Source organism: Bos grunniens, chromosome 7, assembly GCF_055505025.1.
Source record: "Bos grunniens cultivar Pamir isolate PY7600 chromosome 7, Bosgru_T2T1.0, whole genome shotgun sequence".
NCBI lineage: Eukaryota > Metazoa > Chordata > Mammalia > Artiodactyla > Bovidae > Bos > Bos grunniens.
In genome coordinates, this window is record NC_141171.1 from 1,000,958 (window position 1) to 1,027,003 (window position 26,046).

At 46.9% G+C, this 26,046-nt stretch overlaps 1 protein-coding gene and 1 non-coding gene across 2 annotated transcripts in view; one reads left to right on the forward strand and one right to left on the reverse strand.

The window, feature by feature from the left end:
• Positions 1-1,458: 1,458 nt before the first annotated feature.
• The window catches only part of GFPT2 (glutamine--fructose-6-phosphate transaminase 2), a 46,219-nt gene continuing 21,631 nt past the window's right edge, over positions 1,459-26,046 (forward strand). Inside the window, exons 1-6 of the mRNA XM_086407838.1 lie at positions 1,459-2,346; positions 19,594-19,701; positions 20,694-20,792; positions 21,295-21,420; positions 23,801-23,859; positions 24,508-24,642. Coding sequence (XP_086263964.1) covers positions 1,986-2,346; positions 19,594-19,701; positions 20,694-20,792; positions 21,295-21,420; positions 23,801-23,859; positions 24,508-24,642 — 888 coding nt within the window. The 5' untranslated portion in view covers positions 1,459-1,985. The remainder of the gene's footprint in view (positions 2,347-19,593; positions 19,702-20,693; positions 20,793-21,294; positions 21,421-23,800; positions 23,860-24,507; positions 24,643-26,046) is intronic.
• On the reverse strand, positions 14,696-14,767 carry TRNAH-AUG (transfer RNA histidin (anticodon AUG)). The gene has a single exon. It is a non-coding gene; the product is annotated as a tRNA-His (tRNA).

Genomic DNA, 26,046 nt, shown 5'->3' on the forward strand with positions numbered 1-26,046 from the left:
CCACCCAGACAGGTCCTGGACAAGGTGAGACCAGGAAGGGGCTCCAGTCAGCAAGACCTTATGTGCTAGGGCCACCAGCTACCTAATTGTTCCCCTGAACCTCCTCTGGATCCCAGTTCCAACAGGGTGAAGGAATTAGGGTTAGACTTAGTTGCAAATGACAAAAGTCACTTCAGAGTGCCTCAAGTGAGGCACAGGAATTTATTGAGCCCTGATATTAAGAGGCCTAGGGAAAGATTGTGGCTTCAGGCTGAGATGAAACCGGAGGCTCCAAAAATATGTATCTTTCTCCATCCTAGGGATTTGCTTTGCTCTGGGTCCTTTGCTCTCAGAGAACCTCTCCCCACTCAACCCTGAAGGTGACAAGAGGGTTCCTGGCATCACCAGTCTACCCTCTAGCCAGCTGGACAAGGGACAAGCTCATCTTTTATGTTGACCTCCCTCATGTCCATAAGCAGATTGTCAAGGGGCCAGCATGGGCCACACATTGATCCCTGAACCAACACCCAAGTTACCTATCGGTTATGTGGCCAGCCCCAGGCCACTGTCCTCCCAAAAGTCTCCCAGGGACTGGCCCCCAAAGCAGGGCAGCACTGCAGATACCTCTACAGGGGTCCTAGCATTCATGCCATTCACCAGAGGGAGCTGTGAATTCCTGGGGAGGATAAGGGACAGATGTGGACCCTGCTAGGACCTCAGGGCTCCTGGTGTCTTGGTTCTAGCAGAGGGCCTAATAATATCACCCTATTCCCACCTCAGTTACAGAGGGTGGAGGTCAGTCTGGGGCAGAACAGCCTCATCTCCCAACTCAAATTCTAGCCCTCAGCCACAGGATCTTTGTACATATCAGTACCTCCCTTCTTGAGTCTGTTGACTTCCTCTGGCAACTGCCCCAGCTCTGTACTCACTTGCAGCAGCTCCAGCCCCTGCCTAGTTCCAGGCAGCCTGGCACCCTCCACATCAGCCAGGTCTGTCCCCTCTCCCTATATCCCACCTGGAACTGCCCAGCTCTCTGTGACACTGGACTAAGTGTCTGCCTCCCCACCACTTTGTAAGCACCAGGAGGGCCCAAGCTAGATCTACTTTTACTCATCTTTTGGTCCCTACTACTAGGACAGGCACGAAGCCTCCTGCTCAGGAAAGAGGGAAGGAGTGAGTGAAAGTGACAGCCCACTGTGGAGGGGGAAAAGCACATGTGGCAGCTCCTGAAAACCACCTGTTTTCCAGCAGCTTTACTCCACCAACCCCCTCCTCACTGTTGCTCAGCCTCAGTTTTCTCAAAGGTCCAATGGGTACAATAAACACTTCCTCCTGCCAGGGCCTGCAGAGTCTTGTGATGCTAGAGACAGATTACATCAGGAAAACTGTTCTAGACAAGACGTAGAAAGCTTCGTTTCCCGGCCCACCCCCCCCCCCTCCCGCCGCCCCCAATACGACTGAAGAGTATCTGTTTAGAATTTCAGATTTTTTTTTTTTTAAGTAAAATAAAAAACACCAGATGGCCTCAAAGTACGCAAATGTTGGGCCAGTTCTCGTGACCTTCCTCGGGAGACCAAGCTGAAAGTGCAGAAAGGAGAGGAAGGGAAGGTCAGGAACTCAGGCTTCGGTGACTCACTGCGGGGCCAGATTAAGGTTGCCGAGATTAGACCGGCCGAGCGCAGGCCAGCTGCGCCGAGAAGTGGGCCAGCACACCTCCGGGACTGGGTGGCTTCCTGGGCTCCCCCAGCTTTGCTCAATTCTTGGGGAATCCCGGCCTCCGATTTCCGGCTCTGCAGTAAATCCCAGGTTCAAGTTCTGACAGCGCCCCCGCTGCCGGATTTTGGCAAAGTCCCATTCCATCTCTGAGCCTACCTGTGCGCTGAGGGATCTAGCGCGCAGAGGGACGCACACTCGAAATGCGGTTTATTATGCGGGACATAGGGCTCTGTGACTTACACTTGATTAAATGACACCACATTACATCTCGGGAGGTGGGTTTCATTGCTATGCCCATTCTACAGACGGGGAAACTGAAGCACAGAGCGACTCAGGCCCCTGCATCTCGATCTGAACTCAGGAAGCTCGCTGCGACCACCAACCTGTTTCCTGGACCCACGTGTTACAGCCGGGGAGCCGCCCCTCGCCTGCGGCGTGCAGACTCCGGGCGGCGGGGTGCCCGCCGTTGTCACGACAACCGGCGGCCAATGGGGAGCGGACAGGCGGGAAGAGGCCCCGCCCCGCCCCCGCCTCTGGCGGCGGGCTCCCGCTATAAGGGCCAGAGGCCGGGGCGCGCTCGGGAGTGTCGGCGGTTATCGGCGAGCGGAGGCCGGGTTCCAGGAGGGGCGCGAGGAGCAGCCGAGATGTGCGGTGAGTGCAGCGCCCACCGCCGCGGCGGCCGCGGGCTCCGGAGTCCCAGCCTCTCACAGCCTGGGCCCGAGAGCCCGGTGCCTGGGACTGAAGGCGGCGCGAAATCGGGGCGCCGACTGACGAGGGGCTCTCGCGGGCTGGGCCTGCCTCCGAGTTGGTCGTCCCACTGCGGGGTGAAGGAGGGGGTCGCCTCACCCCAGTCTGCATCCCACAGCGGGGAGGGAATTGGTCCTGTCCTGGGCCCTCGAAACACAGAGGTGTGTTTCCTCTGCACCTCATGTGCAGTGAGGAAAGCGCCCCCAAATCTCCCACAAAGGCGGCCAAACGCAAGCTAGCGTGCTCCCCGGGCTCGGGGTGCCCATCCCGCCTCTCCATCTCCAGCAACTGAGGAGAGGCGACCACACCTGCTCCGCCCCGGTGGTGTGGGGAGCGGCCCCTGGTGCGCTCGGGAAGGGCCTGTGCGTCCTCCTCGCGTCCCAAAGTGAACTTCTTGTCCCTAGAAGGGTGGATTCCGTATTGTCGCCCCTTTATTGCAAAAAGCGCTCGACGAGGCGCGGGGAAGGAGCAACACCAACCCCCGAGCGTCGGGCGGAATCTGGAAGAAGCCCTAGACTGGGAGAGGGCTGGGGCCCCCGCCTCTTGAGTACCGCGGTGAACCCCTTAACGGTGGGGAGGGCGGCCCGGCCCGGCGCGCGCATCACCGATCCCTTACTCTCTCTGCTGGGTCGCCTCCCTGCTGGGGACAGGGCTGAGAACTTCTGCTGGGACAAAAGGTCACTGTGCCTTTTTTTTTTTTTTTTTTTTTCAATTGAGTGGGATTCAGTTACCCATTTCAGCCTCCTGTGGGTGGAGGACCTGTTGGAACGTTTGAAGCCATGAAAGGCCTCTGTCTGACTTTGCTGAGGGCTACTGGGGTGGAGTGTGCCAGCGGTGAGCTGTGGGCCAAAGTCTGTACAGGCCTTGTTTCTGAGGCCAGGAGCTCCTGTAAAAGTGAAAAAGGACCAACTGATGGAGGAGCAGGCAGCCGACTTTTGGGATGCAGCCTGCCCCAGGCCAAACAGACATCAATTTAAATTCCGTAACTCTCAGCAAAAATGTCAAGATTCCTGGGCATCATTGGTATTGTATATAATGGACTGCCTGTAGGCCATTCCTGGGGAGAGAGAGAAGACAAAGGTGGCAATTTTGCCAAAAGGCTTTGGGTTCCAAACTCCTTAGTGTGACATTCAAGGCCCTTGGCCCCCTGGTGGTCTTAGAGCCAGACTGGTACACTGAGATCCGCCCACTGGGCCTGCCCCTCTAACATGAGCAGCCTCTCCCTCCTTCTTCCTCTCAGATGCCCTTCTGCCCTTACAACCACCTTAACTTCCATCCCAGCTTTGGTTTGTAACTAACCCATCAGGGCTCCACACTGGTACACCCCACCCTCCAGCCCTCAGTGAAGTCAAGTCTTGTGGAATTCCTGCCTGGGAAAGTTGTTTCCTTTTCTTGTAGCCAAGAGAAAGTCTTAGCTGGGCGCTAATGTGTCTTTTCGGAGAAGGCAATGGCACCCCACTCCAGTACTCTTGCCTGGAAAATCCCATGGACAGAGGAGCCTGAAAGGCTGCAGTCCATGAGGTCGCTGAGGGTCGGACACGACTGAGTGACTTCACTTTCACTTTTCATTTTCATGCATTGGAGAAGGAAATGGCAACCCACTCCAGTGTTCTTGCCTAGAGAATCCCAGGGATGGCGGAGCCTGGTGGGCTGCCGTCTGTGGGGTCGCACAGAGTCGGACACGACTGAAATGACTTAGCGATAGCGATAGCAATGTGTCTTTTACATATTTCTGATTCTTGCGCAGAGGAAGCTGTCCTGGGCTCGGAGCTTACAGCAATAGTGGGCTGGAATTGAACCCATTGGTTTGGTTTGTTAGTGTTTTTTTGGATTATTGTATGGTCTGTATGTATATGGCAAGTGATACTGGTTTTCCTTTATGTTTGTTTTCCTTTTGTAATGAACTTGTTTAAGTTTTGGAACTTTTGTCAAATTTATAGAAAAATATTCAAGAAATGATTGTGCATTTGATACCAGGGTAGTGCAAAAATCACGAAGGTGCTCCTGGAATAAACCAGTTACCCTCTTCACTTTACATTTGGGGAAATTGAGGCCCAGGGAAATCTGTGCACATCTTTGAGCAGTTGTTTTCTCTGGACTGGCTGTGGCTCCACTGGGATCTGCCACCTTAAAGCCATCTCAGAGCTCAGATCTCTGGAGCTGGTTCTGCAGGGGTCAGCAGGAGTTGAACTAGAGGTCTTTCCTTATCAGTTGCTGATGACCAGGCTCACAGTGGCTCCTGATCCCCCTTCTCTTTGCTGCTTCTCCTACAGGAAGCTAGACCCAGTTGTAGTCAACCCTTCGCGCAGTATGCAGATGACCCTCAAAGTTTCAGTGAACTGAGAAGTTTAGCCTGGCAGCCCCATGCCAGACCAGCGGACAGACATCTTTCTGTTTGGTGTAGAAACAGAAACTTTATTTTTTTAATTACTGTAGTTACCAAGCTACACAATAGGGAAATTTCACATAATTAGGTAGGATTTTGACTTCCCTTGAAAAAAGATGAGCAACTCTGAGTCTGTGTTTCTGAATAGTTTACAGTGGCCCCTGGAATGACAGGTGCAGACTCCCTTGTTCTCCCACAATGACTCAGCTGCCTCACTCACAGATGTTACCTGATGGCCCCCATGCAGTCTGAGCTTGGGACCCCAGCATAGTGGAGACAGGGACACTGAATTTCCCCAGAAGAGAGGGAGGGACCTGGGACAGTGCCACAGGCCTGATTTCAAGAATGAGCTCTGCAGAGAGAAGAGGGTGCTAGGCATACCAGACTGAAGGCACAGCATATGCAAGGGCATGGTGGCATGCATGCGTGGGGATATGACAGAAAGAATTGCGTGTCCTGTCTGTGAATTCTTAAATCTTCTCTGTCCTTCATATATATGTCTGTTTGTGCTCAGTCATGTCCAACTCTTTGCAACTCCGTGGACAGTAGCCCTCCAGGCTCCTCTGTCCATAGCATTTCCCAGGCAAGAGTAATAGAGTGGGTTGCCATTTCCTACTATAACCATATATGTTTAGTAACCTTTTTGTGGGCCATTATTCATCCTATTGCAGTTGGATTCTTGCTTTCAGATGCTTTCCCTAAGAAGAGTCCAGTATTGCCGATTCCACGTAGCCACAGATTGTCCAGATAGCCAGAAGCATATTGACCAGAGAGCTCCTGGTCAACACCCAACTCCTCTGGTCCCAGCACTCCACTCTCAAACTAGAGCCACTGCAGTCAGGAGGTGAACATGGGCATCAGTTAAATATCCCTTCCTTCACCGGCATCATGCTACATACCCAGTTGGACCAAGTAGTTTTCATACTTTCTCTAAAAGTCAGTTCCCATGTCATATAAATAATGTGCATCTTGCTCTCCACGCATGTAGGTAATACCCTTTTCATCTACCTCTTTCTGCAAGACACAGGCATGGTTTTATTCCCCAGAATCAAGGCAGGCCAGGACACACACACACACTACACACACCATCTGCACAGGGGTCTTTCAGGAGAGTTTGTCAGGTGCTTACAGGGGTTTGCTTGCCTCTTGTCTTAGCTGAGGAAACAGCAAGTCAGGGAGATTACTTGACTCAGGAGAGCTCATCTTTCTGTCCCAAAGTTCTTTCGGCTCTCAGAACCCTGTCATATTTGACACTCCCTTCCTCCTTGTAACAGTTCAGTTCATGAATGGATACCTCAGAAGAGACTGGGCTTGAGTTGATAGAGCACAGACTCGGGGGTCAAGTCACCTAGCTTGTTGCCTCTCCAAGTCACAGGAATCTTGAGAAACAGAACCCCCTACCCAGTGATGTGCAGATAAATGTTAAACAACTCTTTAGCTCTTTAGTTCATCAGTTTCTGTGGTAAGAATACTCTTACCATGGCTGATTTCAGGTAGGTCATCAAATATGAGGTCCCTGAGCTTAGCACTGGGAAGAGAGGCACACAGTTGGTCCTTAGGAGCCAGTCTTAGGAGCTTCCGAACACCAGCGCCCCTACTTGTGGGACTTTTCTGGCACTCTCATGTGGAGGGCTGCAGTGAGGCCAGCAGAGCAGGGGCTCTGCACAGGCTGCTACCCTCCTCCTGCTCCTGTTCCTCCTCCTCTCCATCATCATGCCATTTCCCCATCAGTCTTATTCATCAGGGGTTTCCCAAGGTCCGAGAAACCTTCTGGAGATTTTGTGATATAAGATTAGCAAATGGGGCTTTTTAAATTGAGTTTATTTTTATATTTAGCAAAAATTTGCTTATGAAGGAATAGGAACTTGAGGTTACACTCTTGGGAGAAAGTTCTGAAGATACATTAGATGCAAAGCCAAGTAATTTCATCTAGTCATCTGCCCCTTTAATTTTCAAAGGAAATATTTCACTGTAAAGAAAAGAAAAAAAAAAAAACAGTTTAGCCAAATATGACAGTTTGAACTTTTTTCTTGAAAGTTTTTCAGTACAGAGTATTTATGTGTTGCTTCCCCTTTGTTTTGGTGAAATGGTGAAATGCTAATGGCACAGGGACACCACGAGTTTTTTGTTAAAAAGAAAAATGCCTTGCTCACACTTACCATGGAAAGCAAAGTCTCCTATTATTCCAGGGGTTCAAGTGCTGTAGTAACTTTAACCCTGGGAGTCCCGAGGAGGCCTGAAGTAGGGTAAGGCTGTCCCCAGAGGAGCCAACCCCCTCCTGACCCTGAGCCAGGCCTGGGGGCTCCTCTGCCTCTGCTTGAGGACCCAGCTGTGGGATCTCGTGCTTCCTTCACACCTCCGTCTTTACTCACTTTACTCTCACTCTGCAGGGAAGCAGCAGGAATTGTCATCCGGGCTTCATGAATAAAGTAGCCTCCCCTGGTCTGCATGAGGGAGGCCTGGACATCCAGAGAGTCCAAAGCCCCCTCTCGCAGCCCTTGCTCTTGGCCTGGTGGCCTCCATCCTGGGAGGCCTCACCTGGAAAAGTATACTCCTACCTCCCCTGGCATGCCACACACACACACACATCTGACACTCAAGCACAAACTCACACACAGGTACTCACTCACACAATACACACCCAACACACATACCTGACACTCAAACACACACATACTCTCTTACACACACACACACACACACACACCCCACATACCACACACACACACGAATTCTATGAGGCAGAGATCTCACTGGCCGTGTCTTCCAGTTTAGGACTCAGAATATTATCTAATCTCTATGAGGCTCATGGACTAAGGACATCAGATGCTTCAATTCAGAAAAGCATTATTGGTAGTAGTGGAAAGAGCAACCTCTGACGGGAGGATGCCAGCCTGGCTGAGTGGTGACATAGCCCTAATGGAGTAAGCCCCTACCCTGTGTGAGGTACAGGTGGTGGTACTCTGTCTGGGACTGTCCACCCTCAATCATAGGGCAGTGCTTTTCATTGAGAAGCTGATCCTTGGAAAGATGGAGAGGTTTTCAAAAACTATAGCCACAGAATCAGAATATGGACCCCAATCCACCCTCTGTGGACTTAGACCTTCTTCCCTCATTGTCCAAGCCCCAAATGACCCCTCTCCCCATTTGGTACCCCTACACCCTAGGGGTAGGTTCCAAGAGTTCAGAGATCCTAGTTCTGGCTAGAAATCCAGAAACATTGCCCCTCCATCTGGTCATTGTTATAAAAACAAATTCACCTGAAGGTTTGAAGCACCCCTGCCTTCATGGATGGACCTCTGTGCTGTCTTTGGTCCTGAGTCCCTAGATAATCTCTCAAGCCATATTTGAAGGGAGCATTAGAATTCGCAGACCCCCAAGGTGGGCTGGGCCAAGGGGCCACAGTCCCTCTCAAAGGGCTTGTCTCTATCTCGCATCACATGTGTAGTCTCTTCTGGAGTCCCTCTGTGTTTATCTGTGTTTTTCTCCCTTTAGAACCTTTTCTCACTCTTCTTATCAGTTTTAAGAGTGGGACCCTGAAAACACAAAAAACCTCAAATAGCCAAAGCAAACTTGAGAAAGAAGAATGGGAATGGAGGAATCAACCTTCCTGACTTCAGACTATACTACAAAGCTACAGTCATCAAGACAGTATGGTACTGGCACAAAGACAGAAATATAGATCAGCAGAACAAAATAGAAAGCCCAGAGATAAATCCACACACCTATGGACATCTTTTCTTTGACAAAGGAGTCTAAAATATACAACGGAGAAAAGACAATCTCTTTAACTAGTGGTGCTGGGAAAACTGATCAACCACCTGTAAAATAATGAAACTGGAATACTTTCTAACACCATACACAAAAATAAACTAAAAAATGGATTAAAGATCTAAATGTAAGACTGGAAACTATAAAACTCCTAGAGGAGAACATAGGAAGAACACTCTCTAACATAAATCACAGCAGGATCCTCTATGACCCACCTCCCAGAGTAATGGAAATAAAAGCAAAAATAAACAGTTTGGACCTAATTAAACTTAAAAGCTTTTGCACAATGAAGGAAACTATAAGCTAGGTGAAAAGGCAGCCTCCAGAATGGGAGAAAATAATAGCAAATGAAGCAACTGACAAAGAATTAATCTCAAAAATATATAAGCAACTCCTGCAGCTCAATACTAGAAAAATGAACAACCCCATCAAAAAGTGGGCCAAGAACTAAACAGACATTTCTCTGAAGAAGACATACAGATGGCTAATAAACACATGAAAAGATGCTCAACATCACTCATTATCAGAGAAATGCAAATCAAAACCACAATGAGGTACCCTCTCATGCCGGTCAGAATGGCTGCCATCAAAAAGTCTACAAACAGTAAATGCTGGAGAAGCTGTGGAGAAAAGGGAACCCTCTTACACTGTTGGTGGGAATGCAAACTAGTACAGCCACTATGGAGAACAGTGTGGACTTTCCTTAAAAAAACTGGAAATAGAACTGCCATATGACCCAGCAATCGCACTGCTGGGCATACACACCGCACCGAAGAAACCAGAATTGAAAGAGACACATGTACGCCAATGTTCATCGCAGCACTGTTTACAATAGGCAGGACATGGAAGCAACCTAGATGTCCATCAGGAGATGAATGGATAAGAAAGCTGTGGTACATATACACAATGGAATATTACTCAGCTATAAAAATGAATACATTTGAGTCAGTTCTAATGAGGTGGATGAAACTGGAGCCTATTATGCAAGAGTGAAGTAAGTCAGAAAAAGAAACACCAATACAGTCTATTAACACATATATATATGGAATTTAGAAAGGCAATAACAACAACCCTATATACAAGACAGCAAAAGAGACACAGATGTAAAGAACAGATTTTTGGACTCTGTGGGAGAAGGCGAGGTGGGATGATTTGAGAGAATAGCATTGAGACAAGTATATTACCATATGTAAAATAGATGACCAGTGTAAGTTTGATGCATGAAGCAGGACACTCAAAGCTGGTACTCTGGGGCCACCCAGAGGGATAGGGTAGGGAGGGAGGTGGGAAGGGGTTCAGGATGGGGGGACACATGTGCACATGTGGCTGATTCATGTCAGTGTATGGCAAAAACCATCACAATGTTGTAATTATCTTCCAATTAAATAAAATTTTTTTAAAAAGACTCTGAAAAGCTGTTTGGAGGCTCTGGATGCCAGGATGGCAGAGTGGGCACAGGATATACCCTGAGCTGCAGTGGGTATATCCTGGGCCAAGGCAGCCTCTGCCCCAGGCCTGGGCATTTCTCCAACCAACTTGGAGGGATTTTGCCATCCCTCTTGGGCAACAGAGGGAGGTATGTAGTGAGAACCAGCCTTGCTGTGGCTTGCCTCTGCCCTGTGGGGAGGGGGCTGGATGGGAAGAGAAAGCTGGAGTCAGAAAAAGGAGTGTCCCATGGAGGGGTTGACCTCCTAGGGGTCAGGGGAGAGTGTATCAGGATGGTCTGGACCCCACCTGGGAGTTCTGAGTGTGTCCATCAGCAGCCAGGTGGGCATCTCCCCACAGGCCAAATCCCATCTGCCAACTATTTAGAATCTCCTAACTAGGATTCTGAGACAGGTCTTATGCTAATTTGGGGGGCAGCAGTGTTGAGCCGCCTGCAGTCAGGTACACCTAGTTGTGAATTGCTCAACTCTTTGGCCTTGGAGCCAGAAATGCCCTGTCTGTCCGTGGGAGCCACAGCCTGAGCATAGGCATTGTGAGGTTTAGATAAAATGCGATTGACGCATGGGAAGGCTTCATAACTGATTGTAGTAATGGTTGTGATTTACTTTGCAGCCCCTTCTGGGATACTTCCCCAGGACATTGTCCATTTATCTAGAAGGCTGTCCACTCCAGCCCTAGGATGCTCAAAGTACACGGTAGCTGGGGGTGGGTGTTGCTGGGGCATATGTCTTTGTGCTTGATTGTCTTGGGATTACCACAGGAGCAGTGCCTTCCTGCCCTGGTGAAAGGAGCTAACACGCAGGGACATCAGGCTCAGCACCACCTACCTCTCTGGCCTTTCTGTCCCCAGTGTTTACACGTTGGGCTTCTCGCTGCTTGTGTATTGAGAGTGGCTGTCTCCAGCCCAGCTCAAAGGTCACCTTCTCTAAGATCAACTCCTTAAACCTGTTCATTTATTGATGCATTTATTCATTCAAAAAAATAGTTACTGAGCATCTAAAATGTACCAGGCTCTGCTCTGGGTTCCGGGCAATGAATAAGCAATGGATAAGACAAATAAACAAGACAGGTGTGGTCTCCATCCTCATGAAGGTTATAATCTGGAAGGGAGTCAGACAGAAGACAAGAAGGGAAGTGCTATACGGGAAATAAAGGGGTATGTGACTTTTTAAAAGTTGGGAGAGGAAACAGCCTGCAATAGGCCAGGTGGGCGACCTGTCAGCTGGCACCTGCAGGATGAATTGAAGCCACCTCTTCAGAGAGCCAGTCCCAGAGTCCTCTGCCCCTTTCCCATCTCTCAGCACCTGGCCTCTCTGCCTGCAAATCTCCTGAACAGGGGGGTGGTCCCTGTGTACCACGTCCTCTCATGACTCGCCCTGCAAGGCCCCCTGACTGGTGCGTCTCAGCAGCACCTAGTTCAGTGATGTGGCCCCTGTGGGTCAGAGAAATGTGTATGGGATGATTTACATCTTAATCAAGTTGTCACCAGATCACACATTTGGTTTAACCATCATTTCTCCAAGGAGAAAGCCAAAAACAAATAACTAAAATGGTACTATTTTCCTTGTGGTTTTATTTAATCATTTTTCAAGAGCTTCTTGTATGCCCTGTGCATACCTGCATTTGTGCCACATGCTCCCCAGGAGGAAGAAGCTCCTTGCCTGTTCCGTTTTCACAGACACAGGCACTACTCTGCAGCAGACACTGTTCCTGTTGCTTTACAAAGACTCCTGTGAATTCTCTCAACAACCCTGGGAAGTAGGTGCTGCCATCCCCATGCTCCCCTGGGAGCTCAGTGACTTGCTCCAGGCCACATAGACAGAACAAGGGGTGGGCTGGGATTTGAAATCAATATTTGGCAAAGGCCGCAGGTGGTAGCTGTTACCTCTGTGCTTCTCACTGTCACAGACTAGTGAGCAGGCGAAAGAGGAGTCACTCAGGTGGCTGTCTTTTTCCATATGAGACTGGCTGTAAGACAGTGCTTTCTCCCTTGCTGAGGCTACTGTTCCTCCAGGTGAGCAGAGCTGGGGAGCTACGGTGAGGTCGAACTGGGCTAGATGACAATCTACCCACCACTCTCAATATATATAGCAGCATCTAGTAAAATACTATATGCAGGCACACAGCAAAGTATCCTGACTGTACAAAAAGGACATATGCAGTGGAAAAGAAATGTCTGCCTTTTGTCCAGCATCCTCATCAGAGGCCCCTGGGTCTCCCAGAAATATTCTACGTGTCTTCCTGCCCCACCTTAGATAGTTTACACATACTCTGCAGGCCACTTTTTTGCTTGACACATCTTGGAGATGTAGCTTGTTTTCCAAGAGAACACACAGCTTTCCCTTATGCTCTGTGTAGGGCTGCCTGCCTGTGGCCCTGCAGTGGCCGTGTGTGGCTGCGCCATCACTTACTTGCGCCCTGCCAGGCATCAGGCTGTCCCCAGCCTTCAGCTACTACAAACAGCTCTGAGCAATGATCTTCATACATGCACACTTCAATCTCAGCACAGATATCTGCTTAGATACATTCCTAGAAGCGCAGAAGCTTGATCACTAGATGTGTACATTTTAATTTGAGAGATTGCAAATTGCCTTCCAAGACAGTGCACAAATTTAAACTCTTATTGTCAAAAACTGGTTAATCTTAACTGATTTCATGGGTAAAAAATGGATTCTCTCTGCAGCTCTTAGTGCTGATGGAAGGGATTCCAGAAGGGAAATCGGACATGAATAACAAGCAAGATTCCTAAGAAAGTAGCTTTGTATTCTATTTCATTATTTTTAAAACAGTAAGAGCCTCATGGAGGTGCTGGTTTATTCGCTCTCATCTGGTAGCATGCAGGGAGAGTGCAGCCAAGAGCAGAGGAGAGAAACAGTGCTTAAAAGAACTTACTGAACACATGTTGGTATGCTAGAGATTTCATGTTAAAAGTTAGATTTATGCCTTCTTGCGCAAAAACCTTGAAAACCACTTCTTGGCAACACCTCTCACCACAGTAATCAACCAAACAGTGTCTGAGTGGCTGCCAAGCCTCCCAACTGGGTGTGGACACAGCTGGTGCTCCTGAGGGCCAGGACCCTTTAGCCGTTCCAGCTTCTTCCAGCCCATCAGGGACTGTGGAGCAGCAGTCAAGGCAGCCGCAACCAAGGAGGCTGTGGCAGATCTCAGAGCCAGAGATGTATATGTGCCTGACATGAGTTCAGAAGTGAAGTGTGACCCAGAGGAAGGGGAATTACAGGGCGGAATTGGAGAGCAGAGCCATACAGCACTCTTTGGGAAGAGCATTTTGGATTTAAAAGAACTGGCCTGTGGGTGGGCCTTTGTGTCATTTGCAGTGGCTGTTAGCTCTGTTTTGTGAGGTGCAGGTATAATTCTAGAACGATTCCCAAGGTGCAAGGAAAGTTTAGCAGTTTAAAAGATACAAAAATGGTTTAGTGAGTTGCTCCGTCCTTCATATAACCATCTCTCATAGCTCTGTGCTCTTTACATTGACTGGAATTTCACTATATCCCTCCAGGGAACTTCCTGCCTTTTTTTTTTTTTTTTTCCCCAGAAAAGTTAATATTATGAAAAGTTTTACCTAATCATAGATTTTGGTGATGGCTACACAACTCTGTGAATATACTTAAAAACCATTGTACTATACACTATTTCAAGTGTATCCTATTATGGTATGTAACTTATGAGAAATGCTGGGCCGGATGAGGTACAAGCTGGAATCAAGATAGGTGGGAGAAACAACAACCTCCACTAGGCGGATGATACCACTCTAATGGCAGAAAGTGAAGAGGAACTAAAGAGCCTCTTGATGAAGGTGAAGGAGGAGAGTGAAAGAGCTGGCTTAAGACTAAATATTTAAAAAAACTAAGATCATGGCGTCCACTCCCATTAGTGCATGGTAAATAGAAGGGGAAAAGTGGAAGTAGTGACAGATTTCCTCTTCTTGGGCTCCAAAATCATGGTGAATTGTGACTGCAGCCATGAAATCAGAAGACAATTGCTTCTTGGCAGGAAAGCGATAACAAACCTAGGCAATGTGTTGAAAAGCAGAGACATTACTGATAAAAGTCCGTATAGTCAATATGGTCTTCCCCGTGGTCAGGTACAGTTGTGAGAACTGGACCGTAAAGAAGGCAGAATGCCAAAGAACTGATGCCTTGAACTGGGGTGCTGGAGGAGACTGCTGCAAGTCCCTTGGACAGCAAGGAGATCAAATCAGTCAATCTTAAGGGAGATCAATCCTGAATATTCACTGGAATGTCTGATACGGAAGCTCTAGTATTTTGGTCATCTGATGTGAACAGACAACTCATTGGAAAAGTCCCTGATGCTGGGAAAGATTGAGAGCAGAAGGAAGATAAATGGCTGGATGGCATCACTGGTGCAATGAACATGAACTTGGTCAAACTCTGGGAGATGGTGAGGGACAGGGAGGCCTGGTATGCTGCAGTCCATGGGGTCGCAAAGAGTCAGACATGACTGGGCGACTGAACAACAATATATGACTTGTATCCCAACGGTGGTGGTTTAGTTGCTCAGTCGTGTCCAACTCTGCAACCCTGTGGACTGTAGCCTGCCAGGCTCCTCTGTCCATGGAGTTTCCCAGGCAAGAATACTGGAGTTGGTTGTCATTTTCTTCTCCAGGGGATCTTCCCAAACCAGGGATTGAACCTGGGTCTCCTGCATCATAGGCAGATTCTTTACCAACTGAGCCATCAGGGAAGCCCCTGTATCATAATAGAGCTGTTAAAAATTTACATTAAAAAGTAATGGTCTTTTTTTATATTTAAGTAAGTTGACAAAAGTACATCTTCTGGCCAGACATGTTTAGGTTTGAAGTATAGGATAAATTGTGAGCTCCTGAAGCACAGATGCTTAGCTGGGGAAGTGCTTCTCACCTGACCTAGAAGACAAAAATAACTGACTACCAAAATTATCCTTGGCCATTTTTAAAAGAAAACATCTGTAACTTCTCAGAAAGCACACTGCGCGTGTTTTAAAATATAAATCCTGCATCTTAATACTTGTGTGCAAATATATCCTATATACAGTAGCATACAGTACCTAGAAATGCAAAATATAATATTTAGCACTGTATAATTTTATGATCTTTTTTTGACTGTGTCTAGATTAATTTTAGCAAGTTAAATTTCATGTGATGTGACCCTTGTTACTGCTTCAGTTCATTTCAGTTCAGTTGCTCAGTCGTATCCGACTCTTTGCAACTGCATGGACTGCAGCATACCAGGCCTGCCTATCCCTCACCATCTTCCGTAGTTTGCCCAAGTTCACATTCAATGAATCAGTAATGCTGTCCAGCCATCTTCCCTGTCCATCGCCAGCTCCTGGAGCTTGCTCAAACTCATATCCATCGAGTCAGTGGAATATAATATTTACTTAATTGAAATTTAATCATTCATTCATTTATACAGTATTAACTTGAATATAATCTAGAAACATCACAGAAATATCACATGAGTGGTTTGCTATATAATCATTATCAGTCCTCAGTTATATGCTGGCAGGTTGCCCTCTCCAAGGTTTATCTTTGGCAAATTTTTTCTCCAGTTTTATTGAGATATAGTTGACATATAACATTGTGTAAGTTTAAGGTACACAATATCAGTTCAGTTCAGTTGCTCAGTTGTGTCTGACTCTTTGTGACCCCATGGACTGCAGCACACTAGGCTTCCCTATTCATCACCAACTCCCAGAGCTTACTCAAACTCATGTCCATCGAGTCGGTGACGCCATCCAACCATCTTATCCTCTGTCATCCCCTTCTCCTCCTACCTTCAGTCTTTCCCAGCATCAGGGTCTTTCCAATGAGTCAGTTCTTCTCATCAGTTGGCCAAAGTATTGGAGCTTCAGCTTCAGCATCAGTCCTTCCAATGAATATTTAGGACTGACTGGTACACAACATAGTGATTTGTATATGTATATATGTATTGGTATGTGTTATATATGTATCTGTTTATGTATATACATGGGCTTCCAAGGTGATGCTAACAGTAAAGAACCTGCCTGCCAATGCAGGAGACATGAGAGATGCGGGTTTGATCCTTGGGTCAGGAAGATCCTCTGGAGGAGGGCATGGCAAAACCCACTCCAGTATTCTTACCTGGAGAATCCCCATGGACAGAGGAGCCTGGAAGGCTACAGTCCATGGGGTTGCAAAGAGTCAGACATGACTGAAGTAACTCAGCACGCATTCATGCATGTATATACATAATGCAGAATGATTACCCCCAGTAAGATTAATTAACATTCATCACCTCACATAATTAAAATTTTTTCACTGTGATAACAGCATTTAAGATCTGCTGTTTTAGCAACTTTGAAATATACAGTAGAATATTATTAACTGTAGTTGCCATGCTGTACATTACATCCAAAGAATTAATCTTAGAACTGGAAGTTTGTACCTGTGGACCACCTTCACCTAATTCCCTCACCCCTTACCCCCTACCTCTGGAAACCACTAATCTGATTTCTTTATTCATGAGTTCGTTTTTTTAGATTCTATATATAAGTGAGATCATACAATATTTGCCTTTCTCTGTCTGATATATTTCACTTAGCATATTGCCCTTAAGATTCATGCATATTGTCACAAATGGCAGGATTTCTTTCTTTTTTATGGCTGGATGATATTCCATTAATATTACATATATATATATTCTATGGTTTCTTTGTGCATTCATCCATCAATGGACTCTTAATACAGATTTGTGGTCATTTTGTTCAGCATCCCTGGTGGCTCAGACAGTAAAAGAATTCACCTGCAATGCAGGAGACTTGGGTTCAGTCCCTGGATTGGGAAGATCCCCTGGAGAAGGGAATGGCAATTCAGTCCAGTATACTTTTCTGGAGAATTCCATGGACAGAGGAGTCTGGCAGGCTACAGTCCATGGGGTCTCAAAGTGTCAGACACAACTGAGCAACTAACCCTTATTTCCTTACTCTACACTATTCCACGTACATTTATTGAACAAGGACCATGTGCCAAGACACAGTAAGAAATATAAAGATAGAAGCACCTGCCTGTGACTTTGTCAGGATATTTAGCTGTCTCGGGATGTAAGAGTACTGGGCAGCCACCAGAGCAAGCGAACACTTCTGGCCAGGGCCCGGATAAGCCTGCCCCAGAAGGTGGGGTTGGAGCTGAACTGTGAGAGAGGCAAGTTTTCCTATGTAGGGCAAAAGGACAGAGAGATGATGTTTTGGAACACTCCCAGAGCAAGACAGACACAGACCTAGGGTTCACAGTCTCAAGCACTGGAGTGGAGGAGTTTGAAAAGAACCAACATGATGACTTTTTTCCTATTTGGGAAAATCTTGTTTTGATATATAAATGCTGAAAATAAAGCCAAACAAAATCTTGACTGATAGGCCTTCCTTGATGATAAGGGTTCTCTGTGGGACCAGGAGATGATTTTATGCTTGCTATTCACGACCAAGATAATCACGATGGTGTGATCACTGACCTAGAGCCAGACATCCTGGAATGTGAAGTCAAGTGGGCCTTAGAAAGCATCACTACGAACAAAGCTAGTGGAGGTGATGGAATTCCAGTTAAGCTCTTCCAAATCCTGAAAGATGATACTGTGAAAGTGCTGCACTCAATATGCCAGCAAATTTGGAAAACTCAGCAGTGGCCACAGGACTGGAAAAGGTCAGTTTTCATTCCAATCCCAAAGAAAGGCAATGCCAAAGAATGCTCAAACTACCACACAATTGCACTCATCTCACATGCTAGTAAAGTAATGCTCAAAATTCTCCAAGCCAGGCTTCAGCAATACGTGAACCATGAACTTCCAGATGTTCAAGCTGGTTTTAGAAAAGGCAGAGGAACCAGAGATCAAATTTCCAACATCCGCTGGATCATCAAAAAAGTAAGAGAGTTCCAGAAAAACATCTATCTCCACTTTATTGACTATGCCAAAGCCTTTGACTGTGTGTATGACAATAAACTGTGGAAAATTCTTCAAGAGATGGGAATACCAGACCACCTGACCTGCCTCTTGGGAAACCTGTATGCAGGTCAGGAAGCAACAGTTAGAACTGGACATGGAACAATGACTAGTTCCAAATAGGAAAAGGAGTACGTCAAGGCTGTATATTGTCACCCTGCTTATTTAACTTATATACAGAGTACATCATGAGAAACGGTAGCCGGGAAGAAGCACAAGCTGGAATCAAGATTGCCAGGAGAAATATCAATAACCTCAGATATGCAGATGACACCATCCTTATGGCAGAAAGTGAAGAGGAACTAAAAAGCCTCTTGAAAATAAAAGAGGAGAGTGAAAAAGTTGGCTTAAAGCTCAACATTCAGAAAATGAAGATCATGGCATCTGGTTCCATCACTTCATGGGAAATAGATGGGGAAACAGTGGAAACAGTGTCAGACTATTTTTGGGGGCTCCAAAATCACTGCAGATGGTGATTGCAGCCATGAAATTAAAAGATGCTTACTCCTTGGAAGGAAGGTTATGACCAACCTAGATAGCATATTCAAAAGCAGAGACATTACTTTGCCAACAAAGGTCGGTCTAGTCAAGGCCAAAACTTAGTGGCCAAGTTTTTCCAGTGGTCATGTATGGATGTGAAAGTTGGACTGTGAAGAAGGCTGAGCGCCAAAGAATTGGTGCTTTTGCACTGTGGTATTGGAGAAGACTCTTGAGAGTCCTTGGACTGCAAGGAGATCCAACCAGTCCATCCTAAAGAAAATCAGTCTTAGGTGTTCTTTGGAAGGACTGATGGCCTGATGCAAAGAGTTGACTCATTGGAAAAGACTCTGATGCTGGGAGGGATTGGAAGAGGAGGAGAAGGGGATGACAGAGGATGAGATGGCTGGATGGCATCACCGACTCAATGGACATGAGTTTGTGTGAACTCCAGGAGTTGGTGATGGACAGGGAGGCCTGGCGTGCTACAATTCATGGGGTCGCAAAGAGTCGGACACAACTGAGCGACTGAACTGAACTGAACTGATTGTATAAGAGTAGTGCTTGTTGAATGTAATGCTCCAAGCCACAAGGCCAAGTGGAAAGTGGAACTAAGGCCCCAGCCCCTGCTCCTACCTGTGGCAGGAGGCTGGGGTGATCTCCTTATCACTCTTCCCAGGAGTGTTCGGTGCAAACCAAGGAGTTCATGTAGTGGGGACTGCCGGGTGTCCGTAGGTAGTTGCTTTGTTTTGCTGATCTTTTCTGTTATAAATTCTGCCACAGTGAACGATGTCTTCTGCAAGTATGTCCATCGGAGAAATCATGGAATCGCAAGGCCGTGCTGTGTGTGTGTGTGTTCTTCACAGGCTTCATGGGTTCTTTAGTCACTGCAGGAGGACTGCATACCATGCCCTTCTAGAAGCAGGAAGGGAGTTCGGCTCTTCTCCCATTGTGTCTGGGGAAGGCCACACCTTCCTCTGCAGTCAGAGGAAGCTCTCTGGTGATGCACCTCCAGTGGTGTCTGTGTCCCCAGCAGTGTTTTCTTCTAAACATGAACCAAGTGTTTTGAAAATGTATGATTTCCCCCTCTTTTAACAGGAATCTTTGCCTACATGAATTACAGAGTCCCCCGGACAAGGAAGGAGATTTTTGAAACCCTCATCAAGGGCCTGCAGCGGCTTGAGTACAGAGGCTATGACTCAGCAGGTAAGCTCTGCAGGAGACCACCATGCAAATATAATTTTTGTTCATTAAAGAAATTTGAAAATTTCTATAGAAAAATAGAAAGGAAAAACTAGGGTAAGAAAAAATCCATCAAAAGCGCCCCCCATCAATATCAATACCTCTTCTGGTCATCTGGGGTCTGGGGACAGTAGAGGCGTCATGCAGTTATTTATTGTTTTTACCTAATTACGATTATGCAGTTCTGTAATTTTTTATTCTTCTTTCACTTGCCTCTTCATTTTCCATTATCCTCAGTGCTGCCTAACATAATCTAAGTGACTGCACAGTACTCTTCTGGATGGCTATCTCACAGTTCAGTTCTCCATCCACATAAGAGGTGGCTATTTAGTCTGTTCCCATTTTTAATTAAGCAGCCTTAGGAGGAAAACAAGAGCCAGATAATTATATATCCCTATAAATTCTTAATTGGAGACGGAAAAGGCAACCCGCTCCAGCATTCTTGCCTGAAGAATCCCATGGACAGAGGAGCCTGGCAGGCTATAGTCCATGAGGTCGCAAGAGTCATACACAACTTAGCGACTAAACCACACCACCACCATAAATTCTTAATAGAAAGCAAGATGAAAGGTTGCAGGAACACTAGTGCAGTGGAAACACTGTTGCTAAGGTAGCAGAATGCAAAACACAGAAGCATTCTTAAATGAGCCCACTGCCTTTGGTGGCTGATGTGGCGGCATACCTCCTGCAGGCAGGCCTCCAGGAGTTATCCTGGGTTAGCGGCCGCAGCAGGGGTTCTAGGCATGTATTCCCTGCTTGCTGGTAAGCACTGCCACAGGCATAGCCTCTTGTTTCCAAGTTGATATTCTAACACTGTCTGGTTCTCTTCTGGGCTGCAAACCTAAAGAATGAGAACTAATAAATTCAGTTCTATAGCCCTCACCCTGGGTTGCTCCCTACAATGAAGTGTGAGAGACAAAACAAATTCCAATACAAAGATCATGTTTACTTTACAGGTGTGGCAATTGATGGAAATAATAATGAAGTCAAAGAAAGGCATATCCAGCTAGTCAAGAAAAGAGGAAATGTCAAAGCTCTTGATGAAGAACTTTACAGTAAGTGGAAGACTTGCCAAGTGAGAGTAATAAATATAGCCTAGGTCACTTTAAAAATCTTTCATTCCAACAGCATTGGAGACTAAAAATTTAACCTATTCAAGCATGCAAAAATTGAAGGAGGGTTAAAACCATGTGCAAAACTGTTGCACAGAACATGGGATGGTTTATTTCAGGTGATGGTGCTCTGAGAATTTTTTTCAATATTTAGTACTTGTATATTTTAATTTTTCTGGCCAATAATACTGCTTTCCCATTTATGATAAGGACCTATAATTTTATTTTTAAAGTAAGTTTATTTCAAGTAAGTGAGTTAAGTTATTGATAAGTACTAAGTAATGCAAGGGTCTGGCAGAAACCCCCAGAATGGGGCCTTTGTGGTTTATGATGGAATGTACTTTTGGTGTGGCTGATGTGTCTCCATTTAATGAAGCCACCTTAGGTAACAGCATCATGTCAATGCTTATTTTTAAAGTGTGGCAAACATTTTTCCTTCATCTAGAACAAGACAGCATGGACTTAAAAGTGGAGTTTGAGACCCACTTTGGCATTGCCCACACACGGTGGGCCACTCACGGGGTCCCCAGTGCTGTCAACAGCCACCCGCAGCGCTCAGACAAAGGCAACGGTATGTGGTACAGCCTTGCTCCCCGTCCCAGTGGTTGTGACTGGCCCTGTGACGTGTGTGTCAGAATTGATACACTCTCAGCAGCCCTGTCTCTCCTGAGTATCCAAACTGGTGACCCTGGGCCCTAGACAGGAGGCAGATTCAACCTGGCCTCCTATCTGCAGATGCCTGTGGGGTAGTGCTGACCCCACGGGTATCCACAGGAACACAGTGGCCCTTCCCACAGATTCTGTTGGCTCTGAGAACCCAGCCTCAGGGGGACTTGGTGGTCCAGAGGGTTGAAGATGTGGGCATTGTTTCTCGATTAGGGACCAGGGTGTTCCAGAGGGCAGAGTGCCTGAGGGAAGATTTGAGTTCACTTCTCATCCAGCTGTACCCAGCCCTGCCTCTGAAAAGAGTGGTCCGCGCCAGGGCAGGTAGAAGTGCTGATCTTGTCTGACATCTGAGGTGCCTGCTCCAGTCCTGACCTTCCAACTCCCTCCGCACCATGTCAGCCCCCAGTTGACCTGGGTCCACACAACTTGCCTGAGCCCCCAGGATAGTTCTTTGTGTGGTAGTTCTCTTAAGTGATGCCCCAGGTCCCTCTCATGTGGGCAGGACTTGTAGGTTTGGAGCTACCGCTGGAAACTCTCAGAGACTCTGTGCTCAGCCCCCAGGGGTGTCAGGGGCTCTGGGAGCAGGACACCTGGGCATATGAGAAGGAGAAAGGGGATAATCTCTGACTCCTTCAAGGGCGACAAAGGTCTGAGACATCATCTACAGGGTCTCCACTCTAGTTTGGGCCTGGTCAGGCCAGAAGCCCCCACAGCCCACACCCAGTCATGATGGGAAGAGTGTCCAGGAGAAAGAATAATTTCTGGAGTTAGCCAGGGCCCCCAACCCCAGGCTGATTCCCAAACACAGCATAATGGAAGTTCTTGCCAAGCATCGTATTAGAGCAGGGATCAGATACATAAGAGTCATTGTGGGGTATTTATTGAACATGTTGAACATGTTAGTCACTTCAGTCGTGTCCAACTCTGTGTGGCCCCATGGACTTTAGCCCACCAGGCTCCTCTGTCCATGGGGATTTTGAAGGCAATAATACTGAAGTGGCTTCCCATTTCCTTGTCCAGGGAATCTTCCTGACCCAGGGATCAAGCCCTGGTCTCCCGCTGCTGCTGCTACTGCTGCTAAGTTGTTTCAGTCGTGTCCGACTCTGTGCGACCCCAGAGACGGCAGCCCACTAGGCTCCCCCGTCCCTGGGATTTTCCAGGCAAGAACCCTGGAGTGGGTTGCCATTTCCTTCTCCCTCACTGCAGGCAGATTCTTTACCATGTGAGCCACCAGGGGTATTTATTGTGTTGGCCAAAAAATTTGTTCTGTAACATCTTAGGGGAAAACCCCAAACGAACTTTTTGGCCCACTCAATTCTATTAACTAAACACTTGACAAGCCTCACTTACTATTAGTTGTTGTGGAAGTCAGGCCACAGGAGATAGCACCTCCCTCGTGCTTTTGCCCCTGTTCACACTGTGGTGCCTAGAGGCACCTCCCTCCTGCCCAGTTTGGAAGGGTGAAGCCTCTTCCAGAGAACGGGAAAGCCCAGTACATGCCTCTCAGCAGAGCAGCCACATCAGCCCCAGCCTCCTGCCCACTCACATGATAGGGTGGACCCCACCTCAGTGCAGACAGTGAGTCTGTGTCCCCAAAGCAGGGAGGCTCCAAGGAGATCCCCCCACACCCAAACTTGGACGTGCCTGCCCTGACTCAGGATGAGTAATTGAAAATAAAACAACTGGGAAATAAGATTTGTAAGATTTCTCTAAGTCATCAGTGATAGCTGAAGAGCATACTTTCAAGGAAGACTTATACCCAAGAGCTGCATTGCATACAAAAATTACACAAAGAAGTCTTTTACAAAGAAAACACAGATTCCTGAAAACAAATTATTGATGTGAAGTTAAGAGAATAGGCTCTGATGAGAGAAAGTGTGACAGGGTTAAGAAAACAACGTGAGGAAACAATGTCACAGTAGATACAAAAAAAACTGGAGAAGGGAGTGGATATGAAAACAGTTAATAGAGAATGAAGGGTTAATCATCTCACTTGACATAAAACCAAAGTCTATTTCATGATATTGTAGCCCACAAATCAGAACTCAGTGCATGGCCAGCCTGATGGATGCTTTTTATCAAAGGAGAAATGTGTTATTTCCTCAGGTTTAAACTAAAGTCATGGCAGATGTCAGTTCTCATGTCTATAAATGAAGTTTGCTCAACACAAGTGTCTGTATAAGCAAAATTCATAGAGTTTCAAACTGTCAAATTGTCTCTCTTCACATCTGACTTGAACTTCATGTCTTCATAACATTTCTCTCTGGACTAAACTTTTCTTCCAGAATTCGTTGTCATCCATAATGGGATCATCACAAATTACAAAGACCTGAGGAAATTTCTGGTAAGATACTTCCCCTGGGTAATGTCTAAGTCAAGTGATATTGCTCTTTCCCAGAAACTTTCCAACCAGCTTATTTCCTGCTGGAAAAAAAGGCAGGGGCGAATTGCCATCCACTCTTGGCCACATCACCACACTGGACACAGACCTTATCCCTAGCTCAGCCTCCTTCCCAGATCTCGCTGGAGGAGAGAGAAGGGCGTTTTCATTTACCTCAAAGGTTGTTTCAGATTCACAGCAGAATCTAAAGAACAAAGTGTATTCACTAAATAACATACCGACTCATACACCAAATGGAATGCAGGGTGGGAAGACAGACGCAAGCGTTTCAAGTATGAAGAGGTTGTGGTATTGGTTGGGAGGTGGTGGATTTGACTCAACGTATTTGATCATTTTGATTGCTACATTTTTTGCAATGTCCAGATTAATTGCAAGGACAAGCTTCTGAGGCTGGATGATCTCAGGGAGGACTACAGTGACTCAGCTGTGTTAGGCTGTGGGATTCAGGCAGACATTTCTCATCCCTTCCCTGTTTTCCTTGTTCTCGCCTTATGTCACTCCAAGGACAAGTCATAAGGGAGGAGAGGGAGCCGGCCAGGCCAGCATTGCACAATGACCGTTATCTGACAGTTGTCTAACCAAATATTCCAGGAAAGCAAAGGCTATGAGTTTGAGTCAGAAACAGATACAGAAACCATTGCCAAGCTGATTAAATATGTGTTCGACAACAGAGAAACCGAGGACATTACATTTTCAACACTGGTGGAGAGAGTCATTCAGCAGCTGGTAAGTTATAGTTCTCACTTATCTAAATCCTCCCTTCATTCCTTTTCAGTTTTCATCAGCACTTATTAGGCAAACCTGCACCAGGTACCTGAGGATTAAAGATGGCTTATCTACAGTGTCTGGCCTTAAAAGGTTGCATCCTTGTAGATATGGGAGGAGTTCTGAGGTTTTGGTGGGGGAACTGCCCAGGAGAGACCCCTCCTTGGAGGAGGAGGTAGAGTAGGCCCTCGTGGGATGGTGGAGGGAGGAGGAGAGGGCTCCAGACTTGCTAGAGTCCACCTCTGAGCATCAGTGCCATCCATAGCTCCCCCAAGATGGGGGCAGTTTGGAGCCAGTGTTCAGGGCCAAGAGTCTAGAACATCTGGGGTCAGAGGCTTCTTTGGGTGCAAACACTGCAGTTTAAAACATGTGACCCATTGGTCTTTTCAGTCTTTTTTTTTTTTTTAATTTTAAGTAAGTCTACTGTTAAACCCTTTGCCCTATGACTCCTATCTTAGGGGACCTTAATTTACAAATAAAAGCCTGTCCCATAACTAATGCACAGTGAACCAGTTTAGTTTGCAGCAGAGTATTTCCTCCTTTCCATTTGTAATTTTAAATTTTGGGAATGCATCCCAGTGGTGGTCCTTTTAAATGTCAGCAGTGTACCCATAGCAACACAGAGCTCTTTTTGGCAGAGACTGGGAAGAACTTTTCTGTTCAGTCCTACTTCATTGTTGACAAAACCAGCAGGGTGAATATCAGGCTCCTCAGATTCTGTCTAAACCCCCTTCATTTGGGGCAGTTTGAAAGACCCTTAGAGGCCTAGAGTTGCTGGCCCTGGGATATCTCTGGCACACTGGCCATAGCACGAGACCTTGGGTCTGCCCAGGTTCCCAAGTCTTAGAAATCCAGACTGATAGCTGGCTGTACATAAAGTCAAGTAGGGGCCTGGTTAGTATGGATGGTCAGAATGTAGGAGAGAGTTTTGCATCGAGGCTTTAAATAGGGAGAATGTTTGGAGTCTTGAGTTAGGAGAGCTATATTCTAATTCTGGTTTGCACAAACCAACAAGGTAAGACACAGAGTCGTTATTGCCAAAGAAATAATAATTATAACAACTCATGCTTCCGTACGTCAGGCACTGTTCTAGGCACTTAAAACGCTTTGGCTCACAGAAACCGCACAAGATAGCCATGAGGCACAAAGAAGGCTGAAACGATTGCCCAGTTTAGGGGAGAAGCCAGAATTTGAACCCAGGTACTAACGTGTGTTGAGCTAAACGTAGGTCCTAGTTTAGCCCCTTTAATCCTCATGATTGCTCCCTGAGGAGGTACAGTCCCTGAGGCCCAGGGCAGCACCCCTGGCTGCAGTTCTCATTTCCTGAGGTTCTGGCTGCGCAGTCCACACAGCTCATCACAGAGC